General features: G+C 42.1%; 1 protein-coding gene across 19 annotated transcripts in view; it reads left to right on the forward strand.

Moving 5' to 3' along the window:
- Positions 1–22,709, forward strand: part of SORBS1 (sorbin and SH3 domain containing 1) — a 434,665-nt gene that overhangs the window by 255,079 nt on the left and 156,877 nt on the right. For 8 of the 19 annotated variants that reach the window (XM_088475885.1, XM_088475938.1, XM_088475969.1 and 5 more), the window contains exon 1: positions 22,034–22,250. In XM_088475885.1, coding sequence (XP_088332011.1) covers positions 22,207–22,250 — 44 coding nt within the window. In that variant the 5' untranslated portion in view covers positions 22,034–22,206. Of the gene's footprint in view, positions 1–2,642; positions 2,722–22,028; positions 22,251–22,709 lie in introns of those variants that run through there. The other 11 variants (XM_088475983.1, XM_088475991.1, XM_088475976.1 and 8 more) reach the window with 4 other exon arrangements.

Consider the following 22,709-nt stretch of genomic DNA (forward strand, 5'->3'; position numbering starts at 1 on the left):
TAGTACCAGGAGGATGCTGATTCTGACGGTGCTGTGCTCAGGAATGAAGCAGCCATTGCCATACACACGTGCTTTATCCGTAAGTGGGAATGGGCCTCTGCTGTTTAGTTGTGCCCATCTAGCCACTTCTATTTTCAATCTGGAATATTTACTACTATCTACTCATTCTCCTTGACCTCTCTGCTGCTTCCTCTCAAAACGCTCTACATCTGTCTCCCCTCTCCTACAAGCCCTCCACTGGCTCCCCTTACCTTTCAGAACCCAATTTAAGGTTCTTACACTCACTTACAAAGCCCTCACCCATTCCTCTCCCATTTACATCTCCCATGGGGGGAGGTTAGGCACCCCCCGGGGGACTTAAGATTAGGCGGCGGGGAAGGGAGGTTTAGGTTTAGGCACTTAGAGGGGGGTTAGGGTTAGACACTTAGGGGGAGGGTTAGGGGGTAGAATAGGTTATTAAGTACTTACCTTGGGACGATCAGGATTTTCATCCTTTTCGGGCTGCCGCTGTCGGGATTTGAACCATTCATACTGAATCCGTGGCGGTGACAAGAGAACAATATGGAATGCTCCATCATAATCCCAGGGAGATACAATGCCTAGTACAGAAACAGTTCAGTGTATAAACAAATAAAGGTATCCATCCAATCCATGGGAATAGAGTGGAAGCCAAACCACTGTGCATTATATACCACAAAACTGCTGTAATGCAAAGTTAAAGTGATCCCATCACCTACACCTGCTCCAGTGGCGTAACTAGGGCAGGGCGAGCGGGGTGCGTGCCCTGGGTGCCGTTGGACCGGTGGCGCGAGGGGGCGCCGCCGGCCACGGTACCGGCCCGCCCTAGTTAGCCAGTGTAGCGCCAACCGCAGTGAGTGCGGTCACCGCTTCACATTTACACAGGACGGACGCTAGGCTTCCAGCGCCGGTCCTGTGCTGCACACCTGAGCCCGCTCCCTCCCCCTGAGCGCTCGCCCAATAGTGCCAGGAGGTGGGATTAGGCTGTGCATAACACACGCATCGCCGCCAGCGCTGGCAGCGATGAGTGTGTTAAACAGCAGCCAATGAGAGTCAGATAGACTCTCATTGACTGCTGCAGCACCCACTGCAAGAGCCGGGCTTCCGTCCGGCTCCTGCAGTGGGTAATGGGACAGACGTCATGACGTCATGACGTCTGTCCCATAATGCAGAGCGCGCCAGCCCGGGAGGACTGGCGGCGGCGGGAGCGGCGGCGCGGACCGGAGCAGCAGCAGCATGGATTCAGGTAAGTATATTTTTATATATATATTTTTTTTTTAACTATTCTGCACTACTGGGGGCACAACGGGGGAGGGGGGTGGCTACTACTGGGAGAACCTCTACTGGGGGTGGGGGCACAACGGGGGAGGGGTGGCTACTACCGGGGGCACCATTATTGGGAGGACCTCTACTGGGGGCATTTAATCGGGAGGGGGAACCTCTACTGGGGACTACTACTTGGGGGGGAACTACCACTGGGGGCATTATAAAAGGGGCCTACTACTAGAGGCACTGCACTCGGGGGACCACTACTGGGGGCAATAATAGGAAGGGCCACTACAGGGGGCACTGGATAGGGGGGATCACTACTGGGTGCCTGCATAAGGGGGCCACTACTGGGAAAACTTCATGGGGGGGGAACTACTGCTGGGGGCACTATATAAAGGGCACTGCATAGGGGGGGGGGACTACTACTGGGGGCACCATATAAAGGGCACTGCATAAGGGGATACCGCTACTGGGCGCACTGCATTGTGGGGACTGCTACTGGGGGCACTGCATAAGGGGGAACACTACATGGGGCACTGCATTTGGAGGGGCACTACTGGGGGTACTGAGTAAGAGGAACTAATTGAGGGCTGTATAAGGGGGACCACTACTGGGGATACTATATAAGGGGCACTACTATGGGCCTGCATAAGAGGGACCACAACTGCATACTGGGGGTACTGTATAAGGGGTACTACTGGGGTTAAGGTGCATATGGATATTAATGTTCAGTGTGAAAATAAAGGGGTGTGTCATGTTGACACGCCCCATTTTTAAGTGACCACGCCCCATTTTCGGCGCGCGTACATCATGGGGGGGGGCTCCCTTTTCAAATTTGCCCTGGGCTCCAAATACCCTAGTTACGCCACTGACCTGCTCAGAGTGGAAGGAGACATTGTGTGGACTGAACACTCGACCTAATGACATCACAGAGATACATCCTTATATTTGATGTTGTGCTTGCTGCAAGCATTTTTATAGGTGATACTTAATCCGTGTACTACATATAATCACAAACTAATTTAATTCACAGCTCATTATGGTCATACAAGCCAGATGCAATTATACAAGAAATTTTCACAACAGAAAACAGCCAAGCTGAACACAAATGGTATATTTTAAAGAGCTAAAAATTCCATAGATGTTGTAAACTTTATAGACCCTATTCAGGCCTGAAAAAAGGCCTTAGTATCTTGACAACTTCCATTTTATTTGGAATTAGCTGGCTTTATAAGGTATAATATGTATTTTTAACTAACCACCGGCTAATATGTTACTCCATTCTAACTGTGTACATATAATCTAGTTCCATTCAGCATGGAAGTTCTAATAATAATGTTTTCTATTGTTTCTAGGTCTTGATTATGTAATTCTTCTATTTGCGGAGAGAAGATAAGAAGGGTGTATGCGGTGTTGAGGCCACAAAGAAACAATGTGAGTGCATAAGTTATTCTCTAGGACTGTATAAGCAAATGCAATGACATCTGACAACTCGCTATTGGTGAATGGAACATTCTATGTCTGTGATCAGATACTGTACTGCCAAGTTCCATGTTACTGTGTCTCTCACATACAGTAATCTTCATGTTATTGAAGAACAGGGTTGTTTTAGATTGATTGAAGCTTTGACTTAGGCCACGCTTTCCAAATTGTCTCATTATACACATGTTCCCAGAACTCGGTACCTGTGCTCCTTTGATTTGTGGTAATTTCAGTTTGGCTTTCTGTGTAACATACATATGCACAGTTGTGCTACAATTCACACCAAGAGTGTGCATATGGATCACTGCATCAGGCAGTAGAATGGTGGGAACTAGCTATGTACTTACATAACTCAATCATTATATTTCACTTTGCTAAAATGATCCTGCTACACACACAGATTCCAAATCTATTGAACCAGACCATGTAACTTGTATTAAAAATAAAAGCACAAACAATAATACAGATGTGTCCATATACATTATTGCTGCAGTCGTGCCAAACAGCCCTTCTTGGCGTGCCTGGTCCCATGCTTGCGCCAAGAGTCTTTTGCACCCGGAAATGCATCTTAGTCGCAATCTGATGCAACAAAACCGCTTGAACATACTGCACTGATTTTCTGTAATGCAACTAAGTCTAAATCTGTATACGAAGTGCAGTGGCCGCGGCTTTTTTCCCACGCCAAGTTCCAGATACAGATTCAGGCTCAGTAGCGCACAGATATACAAGTGTCTCATATCAAATTTATCAGCGCAGTCTCATGAAGCGGCTTTGTCACATCTCGTTGCAACTACGAAGCACATTTGAGTGAAAAAGTTGCTACTCCGCACAGCACAGCTCACTCGCGCCAGACATCTCATACCGCATGGCGTATTGAGGCTAGGTGTATGTATGTCTAGTTCTTTTTACCTAGTACAATACATTACTTATTGTTTCTATTGCTTAATGTCTATTTGAGTTAAGTGTTCTTAGTATTTATAGCGCACACTGGGCCTGATTCAGACCCGCCCGCAAGCGCTATGCCACCGCGCATGCGCACGCCAGAGCCGGATCCGAAGTGCGCATGTGTGAGACCCAGCTAGTGACGGGCACTCCGTCGCTCTGGGTCTCGCACCAAAAGGAGACGGCTGTCGATTTTGATCGACAGCTCGCACCGTTTTGGAGGTGGGCAGAGGGGGTGGCTGGCCAAATGGAGGCGTTCCCGACGGAGCGCCTGCCTTTTGGGGGCGGCCCCACTGACATCACGAGTGATGTCAGTGATGAGCTTCCTGCTCTATTAAGAGCCAGAAGCTCACTGGGGCTTGCGGGATCGAGACCCTACCTCAAGGGTCTCGTCGCAAGCCCTGATGGTTGCAATGGTCGAGACCATCACCTGGCCGCTCCAAATAAAAAAAAAAAAAACGCCCTGATTCAGAGCGAGCACTCTTTCAGAGCGTCCGGCTCTGAATCAGGCCCACTGCTTTTTTTAACTAAGGATACATAAAACAGGCTTCTGTATTATTATTTATATTACCATGTAACTTGATTATTCAGAGAAAATTCTGTGTTTTTTTCTTTCTATATTATTTTTATTTTTGCAATGTATTGTTTATTTTTGCATAGCGTTCTGTCTTTTATTTTTTACATGACTGCCAAATAAAGCAGTGCTAGCAGTGATACATGGCATTCTTTGTAGTTCCTTCTCCGCTCTATCAGATCCTGCTACTAGTGCCTATTTCAGTAACAACAACAAATATCTAGGAGATGATTTGAAGTCTCGGACATCATGTGGCTGGCTCCTTCCCTACGGAGAGGGAACTGCCTGTCTGCATGGCACCTGCAAAACATGACAGCTTGGCGCTATGACATAAATAATACGTGCTTTTCATTTCACCAGCTCTGTATAGTAAATGAGGTCATTTCCTAGTTGAGCTACTGTGTGTACAGACCAGAAATACAGACTGGAAGATCTGCTTTCACACAGCATTCTGTAAATTGAATATTTTGTTTTGGAGTCATGCTGGAGGGGGTTATTTACTGCAAAGTGCGAATGTGGAGTAATAAAAAAATATTTGCTCTCATTGATCCTGTTGCGCAAAACAAAGTGATTGCTTGTAACTGATTGGTTGCTTTGTGGTACTGTACATCTTGTATTTTGCTAGTATTGTTAGCCACTTGACGACTGGCTATGATATAAAAAAAAATGACAGTGCTGTATCTGCTTAATTCCACATAGCTATTTTAAAATGACAGGGAAAGAATGGTGTCCCCACTCTTCTGTGTGCTCAGAGTTGCCAGTGACAGCCAAGGAAAATACAAGAGGTACAATGGGCTCTATTTACTAAGCAGTGTTAGGAGACAGAGTGAAAAGTGATAAGGTGCCAGCCAATCCTAATGGCTAGTGTATAATACAGGCCCCATTGAGGGTACATTGTGCAAAGAGGACATTGCTCCTCACTAGGTTCAGCAGCCAGGAAGGGGTGCGCATGGAGGCTGTGGAAATATGCACAGGTGTCCCAGCCCCGGGGACATGCTGCTGATAATGCTTACGGTAATACAAATCTCTCATCCATGATCCTCCTACCCTTCCCAGCACATCCCAGTGGCCGGGCCCCAGCCAGCTGCAGGGCAGCAGCAAGGGAGGGTTGTGGTGACACTGGTGAGATGCAGGGGGCAGGAGTGAGAAGCAGGGGATTGTGGCAGGGTTGCCTACCTTTAATATTCTCTTCCCGGGAGAAGCCCGGGTAAGAGAAGCAGCAGGGGGCCGACGGGGGCGGGGCTTGACGATTCGCGTCATTAAGCCCCGCCCCCTCGCGGTAAAATTGCCTCGATTGGGCACAATTTACGTAGGGGGCAGGGCCAAATGCTGTGATTCATGCAGAATCACAGCTTAAGCCCCGCCCCCTTCACGGAGACCCGCAATTGCCACGGGTATTCTCCTAATTCTGCCCACTTCACTAGGAAGTGGGCAGAATGCGGGAGAAATGCCTACCCTTCGGGGGTGCGGGGGGTTACCCGAAAAATCGGGAGCCTCCCGCGAAAACCGGGAGGGTAGGCATGTATGGATTGTGGTGAGATGCAGGGGGCTGTGGTAAGGATTAGTGGTGAGAGTGAGAAGTAGGGACCTGTGGTGAGATGCAAGGGGCTGTGGTGAAATATAGGATGCTGTCGTGAAATGCAGGAGTGAGATGCAGGAGACTGTTGCGAGATTAAAGGGTTAGTAGTGAGAAACAGGAGACTGTTGTGTGATGCAGGGGTCTGTTGTGAGATGCAGGAGACTGTTGTGAGATTAAGGGGTTAGTAGTGAGAAGCAGGAGACTGTTGCGAGATTAAAGGGTAAGTAGTGAGAAGCAGGAGACTGTTGTGTGATGCAGGGGTCTGTTGTGAGATGCAGGAGACTGTTGCGAGATTAAAGGGTAAGTAGTGAGAAGCAGGAGACTGTTGCGAGATTAAGGGGTTAGTAGTGAGAAACAGGAGACTGTTGTGTGATGCAAGGGTCTGTGGTGAGATGCAGGAGACTGTTGCGAGATTAAGGGGTTAGTAGTGAGAAACAGGAGACTGTTGTGTGATGCAGGGGTCTGTTGTGAGATGCAGGAGACTGTTGCGAGATTAAAGGGTAAGTAGTGAGAAGCAGGAGACTGTTGTGTGATGCAGGGGTCTGTTGTGAGATGCAGGAGACTGTTGCAAGATTAAAGGGTAAGTAGTGAGAAGCAGGAGACTGTTGTGTGATGCAGGGGTCTGTTGTGAGATGCAGGAGACTGTTGCGAGATTAAGGGGTTAGTAGTGAGAAGCAGGAGACTGTTGTGTGATGCAGGGGTCTGTTGTGAGATGCAGGAGACTGTTGCGAGATTAAGGGGTTAGTAGTGAGAAGCAGGAGACTGTTGTGCGATGCAGGGGTCTGTGGTGAGATGAAAGGAGGCTGTGGTGACATGTCCTACGTTGTTAGAAGATGCAGGGGGTTGTGGTGAGATGAAATTGCTCCCGTGTGAAGCCGGGGCGGGTTGCTAGTGACACAATAAAGGTACAAGGATTTCGGTAAAGTATTTTATTGCAGGATAATAATAGTTACTAGTGGATGACACTATTTTAAGAATTTGGGCTGTTCAAAAAGCTTTCTAAGCATTATTTGCAGAAATGTAATGACCTAATAGAAGCTGCACATTGATTGCTTATTCTACTTTATAGAGCAGTATGAATGTTTCAGTTATTATGATGGTCAGTTGATTGAATCTTGGTCAAGTTGTCCCATCTTCTCAAGTTTGTTTGTTCTAGAATGTCCCTGGAAAGTGTGCATCCTGAGGGCAAGAGCTGTTGGTAATGGTGATTAGTTTATTTTATTAAACCCTGTCACCCGCCACCAGTCTGCCACATCAAGTCACAACATCCCACCTCTAAAAAATACATTATATGACTACATCATTGCTAACGTCAGGAGCAATGTAGCAATTTTCCTTCCAACCCTCCAGAGAAGCAGAGTTGTTTTTAGACCTCCTGTGGTCCTTGGCTTATTTTGAAAGGAGCCTCTACTCCCTACGCCTTCCCACACTCCTTGAATCCTTTTATGTCTGTGAGAGATGTTTATGTATTGCAAGATATAGAAACGATATTTTTTTTTTGATTAACCACTTAACTGACGAGGTCAGTTTTGATGCGAAAGCAGTCAGCTATACTTCAGCTGTCGAGGTGCGACCGCACCATCCGGCTGTATTTTTGAAGAGAAAATTTGTTATACACATGTGCAGAATGGATCTCTTCTGACTACCTGGACTTTCCTGCGGACCAGGCAATTTCTTACTGGTTTTGCTGGTAAAAATCGTCAATCTCAGCATCCTATTTTCTGCTAATGACAATGGATGTAGGGTATGATCAGGGCTTGAGCAATCCCAGGGGGCTTCCTAAGCTGGTCTCGCCACCCCCCCCTGCTGCTGCTTCTTACCTTGGCTGTGAGTGCTGTTCTGTGACACCATAAGCAAGCATAATAATGACATGCAAGCCTGCCAAGGGACTTTTCGGGCTAAGATACACATGTGGAGTGGGCAGCTTGTTGAGCTCTGCTTTTCATCACTGGGTAATGCCATCTTGAGATTACGTTACCCTATACCAAGAAACAAGAGGCACTTTGCTTAAGCTCTGCTGGATCGAACTACTTTGTGGTTGCCGTGCATGCACATTGCACGGTGACCCTGGGTATGCAGTGAACACGGGCCCCTGTTCCAGGGGGCACCACACCGCACACCCTGCACCCATATAGTTTTTATACTTACCTGTCCATTGTCTCCAAAGTGCTGTTCCGCAGCACTGGGCCAGCACTGCAGAGCAGCAAAACCGGCCCGGGAGAGAGAGAGAGAGGAGGGGACCCACACTGAGTCTGCACACGGGCCCCCTCCTCTTAAAACGCCCATGACCGGATTGGTAAATTCTGGTGCAACTAAGATCTATATCGCTGCAATAAGTGGCACTAGAGATTGTTGATTAGCGCCAACTCTTAATAAATAAACCCTTAGTCATTACACAACTCAGCTCCTTTTGTTTATGTGTTTGTATTTGTTAATATCATCTGTTTTATCTGTAATGATTTGTATTATGTTTAATGGTTTTTATAGTTGCCATTCTTCCTCCGCATGTTAAAATCATGCATTACCTCAGTGGTAAACTTGGTGCTGTGGCACCTTGGGGTACCGCTGAGCACTTGTATGGATGCCACCGGTTAGTGGTCCAGGACCAAATCAAATTATTTATGCCAAAAGTTATAGGCTAAACCAGTGCTGGTTTCTGCCAATCATAAAATATGTGGACAAACAGAAGTGAAACTCTGCCCACCACCACATTACTGACCATAAGAATGACAGGTAAGCGCAATTTACTTAATTTAATGTTTTCTACATTTCTCAAAAATAAACTTTTGGCCTAGCTGTGCCGTGACACAAATGCTGATACTCTAGGGCACCGTGATCCAAGAAAGTTTGGGGACCACCTGCATTATCTGCTGAAACAAATAGGACCGTGCTCCTAGTGAGTATATTCATGGTAATTGAACGAATGCAGCTGTTGAGCTTCGAGATTTGAACAAAGCATCTTATAAGCATCTTTGCTTTATTAACTGGTAACAATTACAACATGTTTCAGTTACTGCCTAGAAATCATTGTTGCTAAAAATGTTTATATATAAATTGCCCCATAACAAATATTTACAGTTTCCCATGTACTGTATACAAACATAATTTGTAGTTTCCTTTTCAGAAAGCTCATAAATAACAATGAAAGCAGAGACTACATTGACGGGACATAAAATACTTGCAGGAAGTACTGTGTTGGTGTAATGGAAGCTCATGGCTATTGGCATCTCTGCTTTCTGCAGAACATGCTGAAATCTATATATACATAGTATAAAATAAAGTCCCTGGTAGGCGTCTGTCTGTTTGTTTGAGCTAATCTCAAGAACCACTGGATGGATTTTGATGCAGTTTTCACTATTCTATAGAGCATTTGTTGAGGAAGGTTTAGGTGTATGAAACACTAATGTATGACAAAAGGGAGCCAAGCAGTGAAGCAAGTAAATTAAAAAACGTCCATCCGAGCACTTTCTTGGCTTACGCTGTCTAACCCATTAAATATATATCATAATGATGGACTTTATTTTATATCATGTAGAGATTGATACGTATTATCCGGTTTATACAAAAAAATGATGGAAGCCCTGTTTACTGATACAAAAATTCCTATTTTTCCCCTTTTTTTTACCTTTCCTATTTCATTTATGTGAAAAAATTATTCTTAAATTCAAACGAGTCCAATTCCCGGTAAGTACGTACAAATGTAACTAACACTATATAATACTTGTATATGAATTATTGTATCAGAGAAACGGATGTATCAAGGTGTAACAATAATTTATTATACCATATTAAATATAAAATGTTAGAACATTCAGAAAACGACAATAGTAGTAAAATACATCCTGTGGATAATATTGTCCCTCCTGTGTGGAATGGGTGGTAGTAGGACTTGCTCCCAAGCGACTGAATATATGAACTCAGCAATAATTACCATGTAATGGATAGAGTGGTCAAACAGTCCTCTTAGCGTATTTGCAATATCCAAGTCTGTCAAAGGGTCCACTTTAGGCTGTAAGTCCAGAGTCCATAAAGGAGATGATTAGTAAGTCCACAGTCCACAATAGCTCCAACGGTGATTGGAAACCTTCCGATCCTTGCAGGTTGTAACAGGGTATATCTTTACAGGTTTAGTGATAGGGCTTAACGCGTTTCGCTGGATCAGTGTCATCCAGCTTCATCATTCTATAGAGCATTTGTTGAGGAAGGTTTAGGTGTATGAAACACTAATGTATGACAAATGGGAGCTGAGTAGTGAAGCAAGTAAATGAAAAAATGTCCATCCGAGCGCCTAAACCATTAAATTTATATCACAATGATGGACTTTATTTTATATAATGTAGAGATTGATACGTATTATCTGATTTATACAGAAAAAATTATGGAAGCCCTGTTTACTGATACAAAAATTCCTATTTTTCCCCTTTTTTTATCGTTCCTATTTCATTTATGTGAAAAACTGATTCTTTAATTTCAAAAGAGTCCAATTCCCGATAAGAGTCTGATTTGGCATGACATTAAATAACGTACAGGGACAGACACATAATGTGGCTGGAGTTAACCTAAAGCTGGGTACACACTGATAGATATATTGGCCGATCAATTGATCGGCCAATATATCTGCTGCCCGTCGGCCAGTGTGTTCCCCCGATGAACGTGAACATCATATCGCATCTACTGTGCTGCACAGCCGATGGACAGATGTGTCTGCAGACCATCTGTACACACACAGTGGCAGCCGCGGGGAGGGAGGAAGGACACGCCCCCGCCCCGCCCCCCCGGCCGCCGGGACCCGCGGCCAGACACAGATGATGGTCATTCATTGTGCATGAACGACCTTCATCTGCAGATATATCTGTATAGTGTGTACCCACCATAAGTGGAATCGGTTTTTCTCATGGGCAACTTTGTTGATATCAGGAGGAAAAGCGACTATTTGTCTACAAGGCAATCTTATAAGACTATCAGTGTAAATTCAAAATTGCTCCTGCATAAAGCCGGGGGCAGGTCGCTAGTTTGTGATATTGCAACTGGTGTAGGACTACAAGTCCCAGCGTTTGCTGAGATTAATATAGTTCTCTAGTATTTGCGAGATTGATGTATTTTTTATGGATGTCACTGTTTTCATAATTTATATTCCACAGTACTGCAAAATGTAATAAATGTTGTGATTTAGTAATCTTACGTGGATTATATAGAGAATACATTTATTACAAAGTTTTGTTAATGTCTTAGCTTGGAATGAGCAGAATTTCCTGCCATGCTTGCCATCTCTATTGCCATTGGTATAATCATTCGGTTATGTGCCACGTCTGTTTTCCTTGCATTTATGCTCATTAAGGCATCTGAAAATTTGCAGCTGTGCAAACATGTAGTTTCCTGACCGTAAATGTAAAGTATATTGAACTTTTACAAATAGCTTAGAATTACCTTTTAAGCATCATTTTAAAATTATTATGGAACTAGGAAAAATATCTGCTTTAGAACAGGACAATGTTTTCTTTATTAAAGCTTAAGCAAACTGTTTTCTTTAAATCATAATAGTCTTAAGAGTGAGAATAACTTTTTTTACATTTTTCGGCCTATTATTTTTGGGATACTGAGCTGTCTATCTGCACATCAGAAAATCTATACATGAACAGCTGGCTGCTGGCTCCGCCTCCATCTAATAGAGGCCCAGGCCCCCAGCCAGCCATTGTGAAGAAGGCACGCTGCAGGTAAGAGAGACTGTAAAAACAACACACAGCACAGCATCATTAAAATTGTGCTACGCCACAGCGCCAGCAGCATAATTAAAAAAAAAAAGGAGGCAGCCTTTCTCACTCCGACTCTGGCTATATTAGAGTGGTTTTGTCAGTGCTGCGTCTGACAGTGACTGACTATGAGAGGAGAGGAGGTGGTGTAATCTCATCTGTATGTTATATATACACATATATATAATATACAATCAGGTGCATAAATATTGGGACGTTGACAGTGCAGATGGAGAATGACCCGAAGCATACTGCAAAAGCAACCAAAGAGTTTTTTAAGGCTAAAAAGTGGAATGTTATGCAATGGCCAAGTCAATCCCCTGACCTGAATCCGATTGAGCATGCATTTCACTTGATGAAGACAAAACTGAAGGGAAAATGCCCCAAGAACAAGCAGGAACTGAAGACATTTGCAGTAGAGTCCTGGCAGAGCATCACCAGGGATGAAACTCAGCGTCTGGTGATGTCTATGCGTTCCAGACTTCAGGCTGTAATTGCCTGCAAAGGATTTGCAACATAGTATTAAAGAGTGAAAGTTAGATTTAGGATTGTTTAGTTTGCCCCATTACTTTTGGCCCCTTAAAAAGTGGGAGGCACATATAGAAATCGTTGTAATTCCTACACCGTTCACCTGATTTGGATGTAATTACCCTCAAATTAAATCTGAAAGTCTGCAGTTAAAGCACATCTTGTTTGTTTCATTTCAAAGCCATTGTGGTGGTGAATAGAGGCCAAAATATAAAAATTCTGTCAATGTCCCAATATTTATGGACCTGACTGTATATATATATATATATGTGTGTATATATTTATATATATATATATATATATATATATATATATACACACATCTATATATATATATGTGTGTGTGTGTGTGTGTGTGTGTGTGTGTGTGTGTGTGTGTGTGTATGTTAGGGATGTGCAGGCTCGGTTCTACTCGGTTCCGTTCGTTTTTTTTTACCGAATCTTATTGGGTATCAGCTGTCACGAGTTTTGGATAGCCAATAAGATTCGGCAAAAAAAAACGAACGGAACCGAGTAGAACTGAGCTTGCACGTCCCTAGTATATATGTACATGTACATATATATATATATATATATATATATATATGTGTATAGTACCAGTCAAAAGTTTGGACACACTTTCTCATTAAATGGTTTTTGTTTATTTCAATTATTTCCAACATAGTAGAGTAATACTGAAGACATCAAAACTATGAAAGAACACATATGTAATTATGTTGTAAACAACAAGGTGTTAAACAAATCAAAATATGTTTTATAATTTAGATTCCTCAAAGTAGCCCCCTTTTGCTTGGATGTCAGCTTTGCACACTTTTGGCATTCTCTCAATCAGCTTCATGAGGTAGTCTCCAGGAATGGTTTTGAATTAACAGGTGTGCCTTTTCAAGAGTGAATCTGTGGAATGACTTGCCTTCTTAATGTGTTTGAGACCATCAGTTGTGTTGTGCAGAGGTAGGGTTAGTACACAATGGACACCACTATTTGACTACTGTTGTAATCCATATTATAGCACCAACCACTCAACTCGGTAAAAAGAAACGACAGTCCATCATTACTTTAAGACATGAAGGTAAGTCGATACATTCAAATGCTATGATGAAACTGGCTCTCATGAGGACCGCCTCATTACCTCTGATGCAGAGGATAAATTCATTAGAGTTACCATCCTCAGAAACCGCTACTTAACAGCACCTCAGATTAGAGACTATATAAAGTCTTCACAGAGTTCAAGTAGCAGACAAATCTCAACACTGTTCAGAGGAGACTGCGTGAATCAGGCCTTCATGGTCGTATTGCTGCAAAGAAGCCACTACTGAGGATGAACAACAAGAAGAAGAGGATTGTTTGGGCCAAGAAACACAAGGAATGGACATAGGAAATCTGTACTTTGGTCTGATGAGACCAAATTTGAGATTTTTGGTTCCAACCACTGTGTCTTTGTGAGATGCAGAGAAGGTGAGCGGATGGTTTCTGCATTTGTGGTTCCCACTGTGAAGCATGGAGGAGGAGGTGTGATGGTGTGGGGGTGCTTTGCTGGTGACACTGTTGGTGATTTATTCAAAATTCAAGGCACACTTACCCAGCATGGCTACCACAGCATTCTGCAGTGCCATGCCATCCAATCTGGTTTGCGCTTACTGGGACCATCGTTTGTTTTTCAACAAGACAATGACCCCAAACACACCTCCAGGCTATGTACGGGCTACTTGACCAAGAAGGAAAGTGATGGAGTGCTGCGTCAGATGACCTGGCCTCCACAATCACCTAACCTAAACCCAATTGAGCTGGTTTGGGATGAGTTGGATTGCAGGGTGAAGGAAAAGCAGCCAACAAGTGCTCAGCACCTCTGGGAACTCCTTCAAGACTGTTGAAAAACCATTCCAGGAGACTATCTCATGAAGCTGATTGAGTTAATGCCAAGAGTGTGCAAAGCTGTCATCCAAGCAAAAGGTGGCTACTTTGAGGAATCTAAAACATATTTTGATTTGTTTAACACCTTTTTGTTTACAACATAATTCCATATGTGTTCTTTCATAGTATTGATGTCTTCAGTATATATATAGTGCTCCAGCTACTTTCAATAACACACACCGCTATACCATGGCTAATGACAATTTTTTTGCTTTCTCACTCCAACTCTGGGTATGTTAGGTGTGTTAAAAAAATGAGTAGCTGGCTAGCTGGGAGAAAGGTGGGCACCCATGACTGGGGCTGGGGGCAAAGAGTGGTTTTAAACCAATGTGTTATATTTGGCGTCCGCGGAAAAACAATAAGATTGGTGGTGGAATTATCTGCTAGGGGGCACCAGTCAAAATTTTACCTAGGGCACCAAATTGGCTAGGGCCGGCTCTGAATATGTAGACATGTATTTAGGTTGACATGGCTAAATGGTTGACACATTCAGAAGGCCGACATTAACATGTTGTCACAAAAAATGTAGACATGTGTTTTTTAGATTATATTTAGGGTCAGTCTAAAAATGATAAAAAAAATTATATATATAATATATATATTTATATGTATATATATATATATATATATATCAACATTTTTGTGTCGAAATGTTAAATGTTGTCATTGTGAATGTGTCGACCATTTAACTATGTCCACCTAAATACTATTCTACATATTTGTGGTTGGCCTTCTTACTGTATTTATTCAGACCCTGACGACCTTCGGACTGTCGACCAGTCATACCACACCCCTGGTATCAGATGCAGACATATTAGTAGAAGTACATATGTGCAGCGCTGTATGGGATGATGCTCCATTATCCCTTTACCTAGTACTCCCCGCTACAGCTGCCATACTGTTTGCAGTCAGTAAAGCTGTGCAGAGCTGAAGCAATGTATACAATTTAAAAAAGGAATTGAAGGGAAGTATATAGTAAAGATAATTTCTGTATTTAATGGCTTCAATTTGTTGACCGCTATTTGATTTCTACACTTAGCAGCAGTTCTAGGTGATACATTAAGGTAATGGTGGAGGTGTGACGTCCAAGTGACTGCTATATAGTGTGAGCATTAAACAAAGAGGAGTATTGGGAGTAAGGGGACATCCTTTTAGAGGGGTCATAGAAGAAGTGTATCAAATAGAAGTCATGCTTGTTGATGCTTTCTGCTATTGCAGAGACGGCACTTACAATATTAATACTGAGTGTGATGCATTTACATTGCCAGTGATGACACTTAAACCATTTTATTTAGCATTTCCTTGGAAGGGCTCCTACGTGCATGTATAGTTTTTGTCCTTATTGCAGTCCTTTGTTTACTACTATTGAGAATTAGTTCAACACCACACTATCTATGCTGGGGATGGTAGCAGGGATTTACAAATATATCTGAAGCAGAATTAGAAGGGATGCTGACTGATTTCGTGCACATGTTTCTTAAAACATTATACTCACAATTGTTGTAAAGCCATAAATCTAAACTATTTCAATAACGTCTTGTTCATAAATCCCACTTGATCTCTTTTAATGGGACACTAATCTCATTACACGTGGTGCTAAAGTTATTTATACTTTCAGCATGGCATATGGCTCTGTGACATCTGAATGTGCTAATTTTTATCACTTGGAGACAGACTGGTCTCTCATAAGCTTGTTTAATAACTAAGGACACGCTGTTCAAGGGATGTAAGAGGAACCGATACACCCCACAGCAGCATTTATAACACAGGGATCTATTTCCAAATAGCCTCCATGATAAAGCACAATCAGAAAATAAATCAAGACAACATTCAGCACTTAAATAGCCTTTATCTTATAATAACCAAGGATACATCAGCTTTGGATAGTCAACTTAAACTAATGAAAGCATGTTTGATTGGTTGACATGGATTTAAGAAAGCATGTCTCATTAGCCACTGTGGGTTAATGAAATTATGTCTGATTGGTTGTTAACAGTTTATGAAAGCATGTGTGATTGGTTGGTATGGGTTAATGAAAGCATATCTGATCCGCCGCCCGTATACATGCTGAAGGGACCCGTCAGTGATTGACATATCAACTGGGCTGGCTAATTCAAATGCCCGCCCAGTTGTGATGTCAGCACTGACAGCACAGACACATTGGCAGAACAATTGGTAAGTGTATATGCACTTGCCAACGGCTGACTCATCGGCCAAGTGTGTACTCAGCTTTAGGGTTAAATGTAATAACTTTTTCAGCGATTTTTGACATGGGAGTTAAAGCACCAACTTTTTATATTTTTTATTTAATTTTTTTTTACACAAAATCAATCTCATTTTGCCTTTTAAAAAAATTACAATTTTACATTTGGTCCTTCGGATTGAAATTTTTAAACACTAAAGTTTAGTACACACCTATGCAATCATCTGGTCGATCACCCGATATCGGGTGATCAGCCCAATGATCATATAGGTGTGTATGAAGGCTTAAAACACTCCTTCAACTGTCAGATCGGGAGGTGGCATCTTATGTGCTGTTTCATATTTTAGATGCTGACCTCCTGATCCCATAGAGGACTTACACACTGAGTTATTTCTAGCTCCTTGTGTACGAGGTCACAGGGGATCAAGCTAGGTACACACTACTGGGCTGATAGGGAGCGTTTAACCATAACAGCAGAGTGATCGCAAAGGTGTGTACCTAACTTTAGAATGGAAATATACCAGCTGGAGCTTTCAACCAAACCCATAGTTCTACCCTAGATATCTCAGCTGGCATGGCGGCTTCTCTGAGACCTAAATAATGGCAGAGATTCTCTGAACTAAATGTAGAAGAAAATGCATCCATTAAAGAAGTAGATTGAATTTCTTCAACACTTCTTATTTTAGAGACTCCTGTATATATTTCTGAAAAATCAACTGCTTTCATTGGTTAAAAATAATGAGCTGCAGATTTGTGCTCATTCTGACCAGTCAGTGGTAACCCTTAGAGCATATACAAAGATTTCAGAGGTGGAAGATGAACTAGTCACTAAATATCACCAAATATAGATAAGACCTTGGCCTCTCAGGTGTCAGGCTACTTTGCCCTGAATAGGTGTGTGGACATCAGGGATGCTGTGGGAGGACCAGAAAACAGTAATGAAGGAACACTCATTAAATTAGCCATGAAGTCAGGACACATATGATGTCTAGGCTGGAGGTAAAGAGAGATTTGTCTTAGTTATAGCCAGGACGCTCGTAAAATTTGACTTTTCATATAAAGTACATATACATACAGTCAGGTGCATAAATATTGGGACATTGACAGAATTTTCATATTTTGGCCTCTATTCACCACCACAATGGCTTTGAAATGAAACAAACAAGATGTACTTTAACTGCAGACTTTCAGATTTAATTTGAGGGTAATTACATCCAAATCAGGTGAACGGTGTAGGAATTACAACGGTTTCTATATGTGCCTCCCACTTTTTAAGGGGCCAAAAGTAATGGGACTATCAACTCAAAAGCTATTTCATGGACAGGTGTGGGCTATTCACTCGTTATTTCATTATCAGTTAAGCAGGTAAAAGGTCTGGAGTTGATTCTAGGTGTGACATTTGCATTTGGAATCAGTTGCGGTCGACTCTCAATATGAGATCCAAAGAGCTGTCACTATCAGTGAAGCAAGCCATCATTAGGCTGAAAAATCAAAACAAACCCATCAGAGAGATAGCAAAAACATTAGGTGTGGCCAAATCAACTTTTTGGAACATTCTTAAAAAGAAAGAATGCACCAGAGAGCTCAGCAAAACCAAAAGACCCGGAAGACCACGGAAAACAACTGTGGTGGATGACAGAAGAATTATTTCCCTGGTGAAGAAAAACCCCTTCACAACAGTTGGCCAAATCAAGAACACTCTCCAGGAGGTAGGTGTATATGTGTCAAAGTCAACAATCAAGAGAAGACTTCACAAGAGTGAATATAGAGGGTTCACCACAAGATGTAAACCATTGGTGAGCCACAAAAACAGGAAGACCAGATTAGAGTTTGCCAAACAACATCTAAAAAAGCCATTACAGTTCTGGAACAACATCCTATGGACAGATGAGACAAAGATCAACTTGTACCAGAGTGATGGGAAGAGAAGAGTATGGAGAAGGAAAGGAACTGCTCATGATCCAAAACATACCACCTCATCAGTGAAGCATGGTGGTGGTAGTGTCATGGCGTGGGCATGTATGGCTGCCAATGGAGCTGGTTCCCTTGTATTTATTGATGATGTGACTGCTGAGAAAAGCAGCAGAATGAATTCTGAAGTGTTTCGGTCAATATTATATGCTCATATTCAGTCAAATGCTTCAGAACTCATTGGACGGCGCTTCACAGTGCAGATGGACAATGACCTGAAGCATGCTGCAAAAGCTACCAAAGAGTTTTTTAAGGTTAAAAAGTGGAATGTTATGCAATGGCCAAGTCAATCCCCTGACCTGAATATGATTGAGCATGCATTTCACTTGATGAAGACAAAACTGAAGTAAAAATGCCCCAAGAACAAGCAGGAACTGAAGCCATTTGCAGTAGAGGCCTGGCAGAGCATCACCAGGGATGAAACCCAGCGTCTGGTGATGTCTATGCGTTCCAGACTTCAGGCTGTAATTGCCTGCAAAGGATTTGCAACAAAGTATTAAAAAGTGAAAGTTAGATTTAGGATTGTTTAGTTTGTCCCATTACTTTTGGCCCCTTAAAAAGTGGGAGGCACATATAGAAACCGTTGTAATTCCTACACCGTTCACCTGATTTGGATGTAATTACCCTCAAATTAAATCTGAAAGTCTGCAGTTAAAGCACATCTTGTTTGTTTCATTTCAAAGCCATTGTGGTGGTGAATAGAGGCCAAAATATGAAAATTCTGTCAATGTCCCAATATTTATGCACCTGACTCTATAAAGTGCAACCATAACAGAATATAAAGTGCAAAACATTACGGTACAGACAAAATAGAAACTTTTACACACATAGGGGGCAATTCAGTTGTTTGAGATAATTAGCTCACATCAAAAGGTTGACTAGAACAATGTGGCCATCACGACCAGCACGGGGCTGTTCACACAAACATATGTATTAGCTCCTGGCCACTTTAGATGGGAGCTAATTCTCAAACAATTGAATTGCCCCCATACAGTCATAACACCAGAGTTCTTTCTGGCTGAAACCTGTACCCTAATAAATGGATGAAGCAGGCAGGTTCTGGGCCACTGCATACTTGCTATCTCCGGGTTTTTCGTAGATAGGGTGATCCACGTGGGCCGAGACCCTTTGCCACAATTCCCAGCTTTGCATTGATTGGGCGGACCGAGATGATGTGATTCATGTTGAATCGCGTCATCACGCACCCGCCCACTTTTCTGGGAGCCCAGAAACTCTCCCCAAGTTCTGGAGTCTCTGACAGTTCCAGATGAGTGCTAAGTATGGGACACTGTAGCATGGGGGAGGAGATAATGACATAAGTGAGAGAAGGAAGAGTTTGCAATCTAGAAACATAGTATAATTCTATTGCACGGTTGCACCTGTAAATATTATATACACATTTCTATCTAACCTTAAGATTGCAAAATTGTCCTTTACTCAGATGGAATTGTGAATACTCAACTAGCTTATAGGTTAAAGCAATAATTAAGCAGTTGAAGGCACATAAGTCTCCTGGTCTCTATGGGTTTCCTTTATTCTTGCCTCCCACTCTTTTCACCACGATCCAATCTAGCAACCAATCCAAAATATTCAAGAACCACCATTATTAGATATTCTCAAGTCACACAGAGATAATCATATGTAGAAAAAATTACAGTTAATTGTTTTTAAAAAATGCAGAAATAAAAATGATGAGAAAACAGCCCGGCCCTATAAAATTGGATCATGCTTCATGAAAACATTTACAGGAAATTTACTGTATTACATCAACACAAAGTTCCATCCAACTTGATTTTTTTTTAGATTATTTTATCAAATTTATCAAGGTTATTGCCAATAGCAAATATATGAGGGCTGCAAATATGGCATATTACAGGTCTTCAGCGTTTACACTAAATCAAGGTCAATTGTGAAGGCCTTAATTTGCCCACCTTTAAATTAATATTAATTTCTTATTTACCTGGCAAGGACAATACCTAAAATATTACTTATGCTGCCAAGTCTAAATATGGACGTCTGTTGTCCAGTGTTCTTTCCTAGTTATCTATCAGAAAGCATTTTGCTACACATAGTCTATCTATTCTGTCACTACCCATAAGCCTTTTCTCCTGGATTTAAATACCTTTCGGGAATGTATTTGGAATCGGGCAACATAGGATTAGACAATCTATGCTGTTTAGAAATAGGATTGAGGATGGATTGTACTCCTTTGAGTCTATGGAGAACATGTAATGAACAGACATTTGCCAAAACTGGCAATGTTTGTTGCAGAATTTCTAACACCAATTTTTTTTTTTAAGCAAACCAGCTTGTTAATGGGTATGCATCTCGATTACTCTATTCAATTAATGCTTGCTTGTCCCCGTTAAGCCTCTAGCTTTAACTTGCCAAAATTTGAGGGTCTTCTGTGCAGGTTTTTAAAACTGGACATGTTGACCATAGCAACCAATCAGATTCTACCTATCATGTATCTAGTATATTCAATAAGATTATAGCTAGAATCTGATTGGTTGCTATGGGCAACAACTCCACTTCTAAAAACCTGCACTTTAGTAAATCTACCCCCTGGTGTCTAGTTCATGGAACACAGGCTAGCTTGACATTTTATCTTGCTCCAATATTGATGGTACATCACACTTATGTGAGTGTATTACTGTACCTTCCTTTATTAATTGTTTTTGATCTACGCAGATTCCAGATTTACTTCTGAATAGCAATTGTCGGGATGTAGTCTGGAAGCCGACGGTCTAAATGCCGACCGCTGGCTTCCAGACTTTATAATCCCGGCGTGGTACTAATGACAGGCATTGAAAACTCGCCGCCTGTCATTAGTACCATGTGGCAGTGTAAATACCTCCCAGCCTCTCACAACTTTATATGTGCACTCCACGGGACAATTCCTTTTATATTGGGATAGTTGGGGTTATGTATTTTATAGTTCTTTTCTATACAAAAGGAAACATTTTTGACAAGTATATTGTTTGAAAAGATTCAGCTTACAACATGAGTAGGAGTCCCGGGCAGCTTCCATGGTCAGAACAGAATGAAATATTACCAAGAAAGTCCAATACAACAATAAAAGAATTACAAGCGTCACAAAGCAATAACGTCTAAAGAAAGTGTTTCGGTTATGGGGTACCATTTTTTTTTTTTTTTTTCAATTTACAAACCTACAGTACACAGGCATGAGATCTATTATCCAGAATGCTTGGGCTCTAAGTTAAGTGGTCTCTTTGTCATTCAGATCACCATTTATAAAATATATATATTACAGTTATAGATAACTCCCACCTTCCCCAACACCTTCACCTCATAATGCAAAGAGGCATTTTGTGATCACGTACATGTATATCTCATTATCAACTAACAGTAGCCATTATCTACTATTTATTTATGTCTTCTGGAGCTTTCTTTACCTGTAGCTTAGACTAAGAATTAGGTTTATGTGTCATGTTTTCAGTCAGACAGCAGTCTATTCTGTAAACGCCACTGGTTCACTTATACACTGTTGGAACGTGTACTACTGTCGGTTTCAATATCCGGATCACTTGCCAGCTATTTTGGAATCTGTCCATTGAAACCCGAGCTGTGTCTGTTGATATCGTTCTTGCTAATGAAAATATTCCTTAGACACTATCGATAGACTTTTTCTTCTGTCTCTGGTCATATGTATCACTCTTACTGACAGGTCTCGTATTCTAGATTGGGGCAATTGGTTACTTTAGAGAAAGGAATTCTGCATATGTTGCCTTTTCTTTGGTCAATGTCAGGACAAAGTCACTCCGCTAAAAGCAGTGGTTGATAATGGAGGAGCCAGTGACAGGATGACATCACCAAGGCACAAATCTAATTTAAGCCGAGCAGAGGATGACTGGGGAGGGGGTAAATTTAATGTACACGAGACAGAAGCTTTTCTAAACCACAGGTCATTTACGAAGCACAGGCTTCCTCTCTTATTGCTGGGTAAATAGATGATAATATGCCGGAAAAGCAAATAACCTACACAAAATGGAACAATGAAAGGTAGGAAAATAAATCCGTTTCTATTTATCAACTTTAAGTCAGATATTCTCATTAATTTTTCTGTATGGACATTGACTTTGGTGTTTCTGTACAGGAGGAGTAAAAATAAAACCTTGCTTACTGCAGGTTGTTATATATGGGCAGCACAGAGGGTGTAATGGTTAGAATTACTGCCTCACAGCACTGAGGTCGTGGGTTCGATTCCCACGATGGCCCTAACTGTGTGGAGTTTGTATGTTCTCCCTGTGCTTGCGTGGGTTTCCTCCGGGTGCTCCGGTTTCCTCCCACACTCCAAAAAGATACTGGTAGGCTAATTGGCTCCAAACAACACTAGTGTGTGTGTGTGTGTGTGAGCATGTGATAGGGAACATAGATTTTAAGCTCAACTGGGGCAGGGACTGATGTGAATGGCCAAATATTCTCTGTAAAGTGCTGTGGAATATGTGTGCGCTATATAAA

This window comes from Taudactylus pleione, unplaced genomic scaffold (genome assembly GCF_031769625.1).
Source record: "Taudactylus pleione unplaced genomic scaffold, aTauple2 ptg000016l, whole genome shotgun sequence".
NCBI classification, from domain to species: domain Eukaryota; kingdom Metazoa; phylum Chordata; class Amphibia; order Anura; family Myobatrachidae; genus Taudactylus; species Taudactylus pleione.